This window comes from Sesamum indicum, linkage group LG6 (genome assembly GCF_026168435.1).
Source record: "Sesamum indicum cultivar Baizhima isolate 11 linkage group LG6, ASM2616843v1, whole genome shotgun sequence".
Lineage (NCBI taxonomy): Eukaryota > Viridiplantae > Streptophyta > Magnoliopsida > Lamiales > Pedaliaceae > Sesamum > Sesamum indicum.
The window spans coordinates 23,224,074-23,235,639 of record NC_142662.1 but is presented as its reverse complement, the minus strand read 5'-3'; the positions used below and the strand labels follow the sequence as shown (position 1 = coordinate 23,235,639).

At 34.4% G+C, this 11,566-nt stretch overlaps 1 protein-coding gene across 1 annotated transcript; it reads left to right on the top strand.

Moving 5' to 3' along the window:
* The first annotated feature begins 533 nt into the window (after positions 1 to 533).
* LOC105163723 (GCN5-related N-acetyltransferase 6, chloroplastic) lies at positions 534 to 10,670 on the top strand. The gene is made up of 9 exons (XM_011082166.3): positions 534 to 933; positions 5,174 to 5,396; positions 5,580 to 5,632; positions 5,789 to 5,825; positions 6,283 to 6,354; positions 6,810 to 6,914; positions 7,305 to 7,461; positions 7,599 to 7,675; positions 10,416 to 10,670. The coding sequence occupies exons 1-9, from the start codon at positions 824 to 826 to the stop codon at positions 10,479 to 10,481; spliced, it is 900 nt and encodes a 299-aa protein (XP_011080468.2). The 5' UTR covers positions 534 to 823; the 3' UTR covers positions 10,482 to 10,670.
* The last annotated feature ends 896 nt before the right edge of the window (positions 10,671 to 11,566 follow it).

Sequence of the window (11,566 nt, the reverse complement as noted above, 5' to 3'; positions counted from 1 at the left end):
ATTCTACTAGTTGATATCAATATTTTATTTCAGAATCAAATACAAATTCACAATCCTGAATTCTAAATCTATATCAACAAATCCTCTAACTTTGTCACCTTTTTCGACTTTTCTATTATTTACCAGTCTGTTATCAATACGCAAAACTAAGCTTAGTTAATTTATTATGCAGATTTTAATCTGAGTATTGTATTTTTATATTCAACGAATATTTAAATTTGGAATTTATAATCGTATTTTAACTTTCATATGATATATAAGAAAAAACATTTAATAATTTTATAAATTTAATTATCTTCACATACCACCATTATTGTAAAAATGAAGTATAAGTTTACATGAGTTCATGTTTTCTTTTTCTTCTTAAAATACGAAAAAGAAAAAAAAGAAAGAAAGAAAGAAGAATAACAAATGCGACTTTTGGTACAGGAAATGCCGACAGGCGACAGCGTTCTCTCTTTGACGCAAAGTCGTTGTTTAATTCGTGGACCCATATTATCGAAGAGTGGATATATATCATGAACCGGCCGTTGGGTTGTTGACCTTCAATCTTTCCTATTTGTGGGAGTAGTATTTATTCACAAGTGCAATCCAAATTTTCCTATAATTCACTCAACAAATCTCGCTTTTCGCATTCAATTCCTCGGTTTTCCTTCTCGTTTCTGGGTGCCAACATGACAATCTGTACAAGAATCTGAGTCGATCGGAATTCAGGTTTGGTTGTCACCCATGTAACGCGACAGGAAAAGGAAAAGAAAAAAAGGAAGAGAGAGAGGGAGAGAGAGAAAAGGAAGAAGTTCAGAAACAAGATAAGGTGGAAGCAATGGAGCTGAAGGGAAATTTCTTGCCTCAATTTAAAGTTCCGGAAAGCCAATTCGTGTTGCCTTCCTCGGGCAAACGCGAATATATGGTTGTCGTCGGAATGTTTACTAGGTATTCTTTTTAACTGTAATTATGGAGCATATATATGTATCAGAAGCTGTATATGTTTGCTTGTTAAAGTGGGTTTAGATGCTAATTTTAGTTGACAAGTTTTGAGTTTATTGTGACTGGTTTAGTGTTTTATGTGATTATTATTCTGATTAATGCTAATAGTTTATGCTTGGGTTTAGTTAATTTTGGTTGTAATAGTTGTTGGTGTCTTGCTTCTTTTTATGGACGCCGGGTTGGAGGTAGAAGTCTTTATCTTTAGTTGGGACTGGAGAGAGAAAGAGAAAGAGAAGAATCTGCTGAGGCAATTAATTTTTTTTTCCTTCTTAGTTGGTAATACAACTATAATGAAGCAATAGATATAAAAAGGAATTCATTGTTTTATATGTTTTGTTGCTTGATCTGTTCTCCGTGACTTTGTGATGATATTCATTTGTGCATTCTTCTTGGTAGTGCTACACAAGATAAAACAATATAAGCACCTGGTTTTAGATCAGCAAGTTCGAGTTGCCATGTTTGATCTTGCTCTTTGTCTGCAAGTTTATATGGGTTGTATTTGTTTTGTTTTGGGAATGGAATTCATGTCTTCAAAGATTTCAGGTTCTTGGATTTCCAATATTATTGGTTGTAGTTAAAGGGAATGCTTTTAACATGCTTTTAGAGAAAGAAGAAAGTGATGAGGGTTGAGCAAGTTGCTGTACATAACCCTAACTGCTTGATTGAAGAAACCAATATTATGAAGTATGCTGTTAACTGAAACTATCAAAGTACAATGATTCCACTGATGAAACCTTCAAGACAGTCCTTATAGGAATTGTGACGATGAACATTAAGTCGAGGGAAGTTATGAAGAAGTAGATATCCTTCTTGGTTTGTCCACTTCATTCTGCAAGCATAATCTAAGTGCAGAGGCAACTGTGTCGGTGTAAGGTCGGGGTTTCCTTTTCTGTTGCCTCGATGTTTTTAGCAATTTCAATGAAAATATTATATTCCAGGGAGAACAGGTTTAACAAATGTGGCTTGTTTCTTTCCCTCTCTGAATAGTTTGCCCTGGTCACCTGCAGGATCAAAGGGGTTTTTATTAAATATGGTATCGGATGCTCTAAAGAGTAACAAAATTACGTTTAAGTGCATGGATGTATCAGATATATCCACGCTCATCCAAGTATAAAATCATATATAACGAGCAAATGCTGGCATAATTTAGAATTTGAGCACTCGTACCAATTTGGAGCAGTTCTTTGTAGTGTTAAATTTGGTGGAATTGGTTAAGTTCTCCATTCATACTTCCCAAAACCACTATATAGTGCTGGTATGGTGTCAAATGAGCAGCATTCAATTGCATTCAATTCTCCCTCTCCCCTGCATAGAATGTCTTGTATAACCTTTTCTGTAGGAGATAGAATTATTGCAAAATATACCTATTTCTTCCAACATTACCCTTAGTTTATTAAGAAAATAAAAAGTAGATGTATAATAACTAGACTTCCCATTTAAGAAAACTCATATGGTAATTAATTCAATAAGTATAACCAAAGCATAATTTTTGGCCTTCACCAAAGCAGATTTATACAGGGAATTTGTCTAATAATGTGGAATGGTACTTTAAATTGGTTAAGATCAAATTAGGTTTAAAAGCATTTTCCCAGACATATCATCTGAAGGATTTTAATGTTGTCAATTCATGTCTACACAAATCAGTGGTGCCTCATTTTTCAACAAAGTAAGTTGCGTTGCACCAAATTTCAGTCTGAGATATATTTTTGAAAAATTTTCAGTGGTCATATGTAATTACTAAAAATAGCAAACTATATACACCATTACCTTACTAGTCAATCTCCATTTAAATGGAATTTCATGCATGAAAGAAACCTTACCCTCTCTCTTAGGAAACAGAATTAACCAATGACCAAAGGCAACTAGTTATTCAGACTCTATTGATGCGAAGCAAATATGCTTACCCCAAAAATGGATCTTTTGCCAAGATGTTGCTAATTTTCAATTTCTTTGAGAACCATTTTTGGAATTTGGCATGGAGCACGAGCTTGTTCACTTAAGGTACTTAAGTTGATGTATCTTTGAAGCTATCCAAAAATATAGTGCGTATAAGAGTTGAGATTGAATATGATTAAATCAAAGAAATTTCCTTGCGCTGTCACCATAAAAATATATAATCAATGGCGAATGCATTGAATATGAAAAAAGTCAGCAGTGCATTGAGGGTTAGAGGAGGTAAAGTTAAACCATACAAACACATTCACCTCATTTGATACGGGAAAAAAATAGCAAGGTTGAGTGTTTTATGTCAATGATAGATCAAGGTATGTTGCACACTATCACCTAGTTTGTTGATATGTACAATTATGTCTATTTTGATGGTTTTTTAACCAAGACAGTTGAGAAATATTATCTTCATCACGTAGAACTTAAACCTTCATTAACGTGCCAAAGTAAGATTATAAAAAAGGTCATGCTTTTGCCTGCAGTAACTCATTCTTGATTGGTACTGCATGCATCAAACTGTTTTTAGGAAGATTTGGATATTTCCGTTTGCTTTAAAGGATCCTGTCAAAAGTAACAGTAAAATATATAGTTGGAACCTTCGATATAAACATATGATCTACCATAACTTAAACCTGTTGTTCTTACTTGATTTAGTTGACAACCTTTTGCCCGCATTTCTAAGTGCATGGCCTCTAGACTGGTGTGAGTCCAATCTATAGCCAACAAGATGATGCTGAACCTCAAATTGATATAAACAATGTTGATTTTCTAGAAGCCGCTAGAAAAGAGGGTCCTGTGTTCATTTATCACGTTATTAGCCATCTAATATGACAGACACAATGTACTCAATCTTGGGTTCTTTTGAGCAATTTAATTTCTGCAACACCAAGAAGCACCATCAATGATTAATGAATTAGTTATTGCAGTTGAAAAAGATTTTGATGAATAGCCTATGGAGGCGCCCGATTCCGTATTCTTGTCCTTACAATTACATATGATCAAGGTATACCAGAATTTTGTAGACAATAATTACAAAATCCCATATACGAATAAGTACAAGTTGGAACTTGAAGGACAACTTTGTGAAGGATGCAATTGATCATCTTCAAGGATGACGAGATACAGTATATTGAGTGTCAGTTCATTTGTATCTTTAAGCTTCCATCCCTTCATTTTTCTTTTTTCATTTGTTTCCATGGGGACCAGAATTGGCAACACTTTGAAGGAGGATATGTGAGTTTTCTTCTTTTATGTCGTATCCACAGTGACTCTTTTTTCTTCTCCTAATCTGTAATCTTTTCTCTATTTGTTATAGGTTGATTAATTGATACAATATGGCTGTATTTATTTGAATTAACTAATGAACCTTAAAATAATGAGCATATTGTTTGCAGGCTGATGCATCTCTCTTTCGTTTTTGGAAATTGATTTACATTCGCTTAGAACTTAACTTTTTACCTAAGAAAAGCATTAATGGTGTGTGGTGGTTGATTCAGTCTTTTCTTAGGGGAATGATTTACATTCATTACAACTCAATTTTTATCTATGAAAAGCATAAATGGTGCTTTACCAAACATATGGAATGAAAGTTGGTGTTAGAGAAATTTTCTATATTTAAGGTGGTTTTAAGATTAAAGATGATAAAGTTCATTCTAATTCAATCATACTTTTGTATTTTATAGAAGAGTATAAGAGGCATTCAAATAAATAAATACATTAATTTTGTAAATTACGACAAGAACAATTGGACAAATTAGAATAGAAACCTAGACATCTTTGAGGATGTCAGGAGCATTTGGAATATCAAATTTGCTTTAGTATAATTAATGGTACCATGATATGGACTTATAAGATCCTACCCTATGCACTCTGGTTACCAGATACTGCTTGCGTGTCTCCAAAGGTTCAAGATATTTCCATCCCTCTTTACTATGGTAGACAAACTTTTGGCTGCTACTAAGCCGAAAAATCACACTGAACTATTTTTCTCCATCATCAAAGTTTTTACAATTCTGGATGAAGATGGTTAATCTCAGGTAGATTGGTGATTTCATATTGCCCTCAAGTTCAATTTACCTGATGTTTGGTCCAGCAGTCTGAATGATGATTTGGTTATTAAGTTGTTTTGAAATGGTTTTTACATGACTGGTAAAATAGACTCTCTTATTGCTTAGTGGATCAGATATTACTCAACTCTTGTACTTGACATCTTTTTTACATTGGGTGCCAAACATCTCAGGGAGACATTTCCTGCTCAGTACTATAGATGGAAGAATCTTGAAGTTCATTGCAACAATGACCAAAGCATCAGGTACTTGGCTCCTTCTAGGAATGAGAGCTCAAAGCTGCCTGACCTCTCATTTGACCGGCTGCAGCTTACTGACAAGGAATGTACTGGACTACAAAGGAGGAACTTTGGTCGTTTTGTTGCTCGTGAGGCTATACTAGATGAAGAATATTGGGTTGGTTTTGCTCCTTTTTTCTTACTCGTATGATGTATGTAGATGCACCTAACCATGTGCATCTGCATAGACATGCATGTACACACAAGAAAGTATTCTATATGCTTGGTATATATCTTAGTTCACATATTTTTCTAAAAGAACTTCAGATTTCTTGTCTCCATGTTTGACTAACAATGGCAGACAGCGGCATGGCTCCGAGCAGAAGCCCATTGGGAGTCCTTATCTTATATGAGGTAATAATATGCATTTAATATCCTTTTAGGCTTAATTTTGCTTCAACCTACGCTTGGATGCAAAATAGCATTTATATTATGGGATTGTTCTTTCGTGCCCTATTAATGTCATCTTTTGAGTGAGTTACTTACTTCAATAACGGTGCCATATTTCAGGCATGTTGACAGTTATAAAAGGAAGTATGCTGAAGAGGTGAGTTTCAGTAGAAAGAATTGATCAGTGCACTAGGTTCACTTTCTCTATCCCCTTAAGTTTTTTTCTTATTGCGGTTGACGTAGAAATTGGCTATGAAATATGTATTGCCTCATTCTGTGATAAGCATTAAGTGAATAGCAAATCTAATAGGTCCTACTGATCATCCTGGAATGCGACCTTGACCTTGCAGACTGTTGATGCTCCTTTCTGTTGGTGAACTAGTGTCAAATTCTGTTGGCTTTTCATTTATGGTGCAGTTGCTACTGATATAATTATAATAATTCCTCTATCTCATGATTTAGATGGCTGCCTCCAGAGTTTTCATCAAATAGCTTTATGATTTTTGTTTTTCTTTTGCCAGTATGCTTCATTCTGTAACTAACTTTTCATGCAACCTTATGATCTAGTCTCAGGAAATATTACTTTCTTAACTTGATTCGTCTTATATGTGCAGGAGTTCTATGCTTTGAAGCGAAGATGTTTTGGACAGGAGGGAAATTCATTGAACTGCTATTGTTTTGTTGCAGTAAGGATACCGAACTCTTGCTCCATTCCTTTGTCCAAATCTATTTGAGTTTTCTAACAGTTGTACTTCTCAAGATTGTTTCTTTAATCCATCCAGTATACTTATGCTGAAGTTTTTGAGAAGTATTTTCTCACTGTCAAGCTCGGTCGCTTGTTCTCTTTTTAAGTCATAAGATTTCAAATTCTGCAGTCAGGAATTGGCAATATTCATGTTTAGAGAAAGTTCTCTGTGTGTGTGTGTGTGTGTGTGTGTGTGTCCCCTTCTCTCTCTATAATGGTATGCTGGACACTGGAACCATGTCCTAAGAACCTTGTCCTTTGTGTATAGCTGAATGAGCACTTGTTCCATTGCTTAGAATCTTGAATATTATGAGTGTTAGAGTACTTCAACTCCAGTTTCACTTTGGTGGTTCACAAATTTTAGTAATTTTTTTTTTTTTTGGTTTTATGTTGCAGATGAAGAAAGAAGATAGAAGTGTCAGAAGAACAGTCCTGAACAGTATAGTGGGAACGTTGGACCTAAGTATTAGGCAGTTTCTGCAAGGGGAAACATATCCTGGGGTACAATCTCAAGTTTGTGAACTGCTGCATATTGCAAAGATGGCATAACATGTTAACTGCTGTGTAATTTAGCTTCCTTATTGGAACAGTGTGGTGGTGGACCACCAGCACTATAACCTAGGAAGTATCTATATATATACATATATATAAAAACCCTGGGAAGTGACTATGTGTTTGCTACTTCTCACATTTGATTTGGTGTGCATTATTCAACATTTTGCCTGGAAAAGTTTGTAAAGAGAATTCTTGCTTTTCACCATTTAATTTTGTTAGTTGCATGCATCACATTTTTGGGATGAGTATAAATTGAACAACTTGACAAGATTACTTTATTTATTTCCTGAGAAACTGACCATTGCTTTGTTTACAAGTTTATTCTTTAATTTGCAGGAAATAAAGAAACTGTCTGCTGTTTTGGCTACCCCAGAGCCCTTTGATACACATAAATATGCTTATATTGCAAATGTTTGTGTAGCAAAGTTTGCTCGACGCCAGGGTATTGCTTCAAACATGTTATACTTGGCTACTGAAGTAGCCATGATGGCAGGTGTGATATCTCGACTTTCAATATTCTTCGCTCCATATTGCTTATTTCTGTTACCCCATGTATTCCATATATTGTTGTCTAATTCTGTGGATACTGAAATAGATATCGTTTCTCCTCTTTCTTGGTTATGCAACCAGGGATGAAGCAGCTCTTTGTTCATGTAAATGCAGACAACAAGCCTGCTCAGGATCTCTACATAAAGACTGGCTTTAAGGTTAATTGCTCAACTTGTGTGCACATTCTGAAAACCTGTACAATTGTTATGGTATAGCTCTGTGTTGTTTTCATAATTTCATCTATAAAAGATCACTCCTTTTACTTTCCTTTACTTTTGAGATTTAAAACTTGCTCCTTGCCCAGATTTCTTCCATGCCAATTTCTGTTGCTGCTTTGGTGATCACTGCCTATGCAACCCTATTGATTTTCATCCTTCTTCTCCATGAATTCTTGTTCCATTTACTCCTATATATCTAGACATTACTGACCTTTCCATTCCTCGTTTGTTGCCAATATTTCTCGAGAAACCCATCTTCTTTTAACTAGCCAAAAATGATTGATTTTGTATCTCATTTTGCTGAGAGTACTCATCAATTTAAGGAGCCTTCACAGATGTAGATATCTCTGTGAAGAGATGACAAAGAAGAAAAACATGATGATGGGGGCCACGATGTTGAGAAGTACTAATTGTTCATTTTACTTCTTGACCTTTACTATTTGGGCCATCTGGCTGTTGCAGCGTCATCCTTTGTATATGATGATATTCCACTGTTCTCTTGATATATCGTGGACAGTTTGAATATTTGTGTTCCATGTGTACATATTCTCTATCCTTGAGTCTTAAGACAATATGTAGAGATCCTCTGGTCCATGAATTACCATTTAGAGAGAAAAAATTGAGGCTTACATGTGATACTCTGAGGTTAAGTATTCTTCTCACTCATAATACAGTTAGATGTCCTGCCTTATTGTTTCATCACTTTGTCCATAATCTTATGTTCGCCCCCCTGGGGGACACTTGTATGTACTTTCAGAGAACTGCAGGATGGATATACATCCTAGGGTTCTTATGTGGTTTCTGCTTCACTGGACTGGCTTGGCTAAATCTGTTTGTTTTTGTTTGCATTTTCATTTTCACCTCATTGTTTTGAATTGTTAGCCTCCTTGACTTCAAGCCACTCTTGATGGTTGACCTTGCCTGAGCTAAAAACTAATAGTCCTGGAACCCATGCTTATCTAGATACTCGGATAATTATTTTGGCAATTGCCATTATATCTGGTTGAATCATGGTGATTGTTGCTCGAACCTTTTTGTCCATCCAAGTAATCTTCTCATGACATATGTGTTTTTTAACATTCAGTAGTCACTTGCCTTTTTCTGGCTATACTTCTCTTGCTTTCATGAGGGTTGTTTTCTTGCTTGAAGCTTCAGGTTTTCTTTCCAAACCCTAAATGTGAGGTTTATTTTCTTTTTCTTGATTTTGTAGATATGCTTATATCTTCCCTTGTTGAGATAATTACACTGGCAGGTCCTGCAGAGTGGTCAAAATACACAAATGATTGATGTTTGAATAATTGCACTCGTACCTACTATGACTAAATCTTGCCTTGCAACTGATATCCCATTTGACATGTTTGGGTCCAGAAAGTGCTAATGTCACCACCAATAACAAAAGAAAATTTTAATTTATCCCTGGACTTTTTTGGTTTAGAGTTTGACTATTATTTGGATAAAAATACCTCTCCATATAAGATGGTGTATTTATATGATTATAGAATTTATGCAGTCTAATCTAATACTTTCCCAAAACCTAATATTCCAATTTAATTCGTTCAGTATTTCAGAACATATTACTATACTTATTTTTAGTGTCGATGGATTTTGAACAAAATTATAATTTTGTAACATTGGAAGTTCTATAAATAAATTCTTTTTCAAGTGAAAAAAAAAAGAGATTAATTGCTATATTTTAATACCATCAATGCAACTTTTCTTGTATTCAGTGTATCTTAAATATTTTACTTCAAAAGATGTTTCTAATTGTTCTATTTCCTTATTTTTGGTTATTTTACTTCTTATTTATTATCTTCTCATTCTTTTCCTTTTCTTTGAGATGTAATACAATTAAATAGAACTTAAAATATATTTTATTTAATCATTTGGTTATTAGTTTAATTAATAATTTGTAAACAATATATAATAAATATACAGGAGAAGAAAGATAGAAGACATGTTTTGTTGGGAGAAATAAAAAAAGGGGAAAAACGATTTAATTTGAAAATTTCAAACATAGGAGTAGAATTTTGAACAGCATGTAAGTCTTTTCATTCTTTCTAGCTACTTCTTGATTGATACGGAGTCGACTAATTATACAAGGACGTGTTATTTTTGTATTTTGGCCATTTTATAGGGGGTGTTATTGTAATTCTTCCCTTGAATTTTTTCGGACTCCTGCTCTCTAGTTCTCTTCCTTCGACTCTCTTTTAAGGTATTCCACTGGTGTCTCCCATCTCTTAAAAACTGTACTATACTGAGTGGGATTAAAAACCAGGTGTTGAAATGAAACTATATTGTTCGGCACCTATTGAGGAGTCCATCTATGAAAGGAGTTCTCCTATATGGTAAATGGGTTTTCCTATATGGTCTTTGAGATATGTTATCTGGTGAAAACACAATTAGTGGCTTCCAAGTCCAAAACTCCATCTGAGTCTGGAACTAAAATACTTTCAGGGTTTCATAATTCCTTCAATAAAGTTTACTTAGTTGGATGGTTAACATGGTTTGAAAAACCTGTAGAGGCCCATATCATTTGACATACCAATATTGCTGACTTTATCATTTAATTTCATTATGTCACCTTTCAAGCATTTTCGCATTCCTGGGCTTGATAAGTTCGTTCATAATGATAATTGTAAATTGAGTAATGTCTTTGTACCTCCATGTTTACTCCATGCAGGTTGTCGAGGCAGCTTCATCTCCTACTTCAAAAGATCAGAGGATACTCATGTCTATGGAATTGTAAGTTGTGATTTGATAATGGTGCCACATGTTGTGCCCAAAGATGGCATGAAATGACACTGTTAATATTACACCTCATAATATATTCATGAAATCGTAACTTGTGTATCTGTATTTGTTCGATAATTCATGGGTAAAGTGTTTACAAACAGTGAGCAAAGTGGAAATGTCAATTGTATATTTGTTTACTGCACATGAATTAGAGAGTTCAAATAGGGAACGACGTATATACTAGAGGCTTGCATTCTGTTGTACCCAGAGTAACATAATTTATATAGTATCCACATAGAAGTTATGATCTTATTCATTTCTGATCGATAAAAACCTGAGAAATCCCTTGTCTTGATCGAGAGAAATTTGATACAGTAGTCACACAGAACAATGTGGCTTGACATGGAAAACTGCACTTGAATTGCACATTTATGGCTTGACATGGAAAACTGCACTTGAATTGCACATTTGTGCATGTTTCTGGAGTCTGAAGGCTCATTATTTTCTCCTCCTTTATTGGGTCATGATGATGATTCAGAGCAAAACCTTGAATCGCTCTTGCTCTGTTTTCTACTGGAACTGGTAACCCTTGAATGGTTCTTGAGAACATAATTGGTTCAGGTGCAAGATTCTGTCTTCATCACAAAAGCGTCTGAAGATCAGCGCTACCACGTAAAAGACGCACCACGAACTCTATATATGTTCTTGAGTAAGTAAAATCATCAGTATATGCTAAACAAAGATGAGAACAGGACTGTTTATATTAGAATGTATGTTTACTATGATATTGATAATTATCTTAGGGAGATGATACATTTTATTTGATGTAACAAAGGCTCAAATGATCATTTGATGTAAAGTGTGTTTAAGTTATATGATATCTTGATGCTATGTTCAAAATTTTTGACCAGTTATAATTGACAAGTAGCACTTTTATTGCACATGATTTATATTGCATCTATAATTCAATTTTATATTTCTTGTGAGTAAAATTGAAGCAATACATGATATTTTATAGGTGAAAGTATATTATTCAAAAAATAATACTACTTCCGTTCATAAAAGTATACTATACTTTCACTATGCAATAATGATATG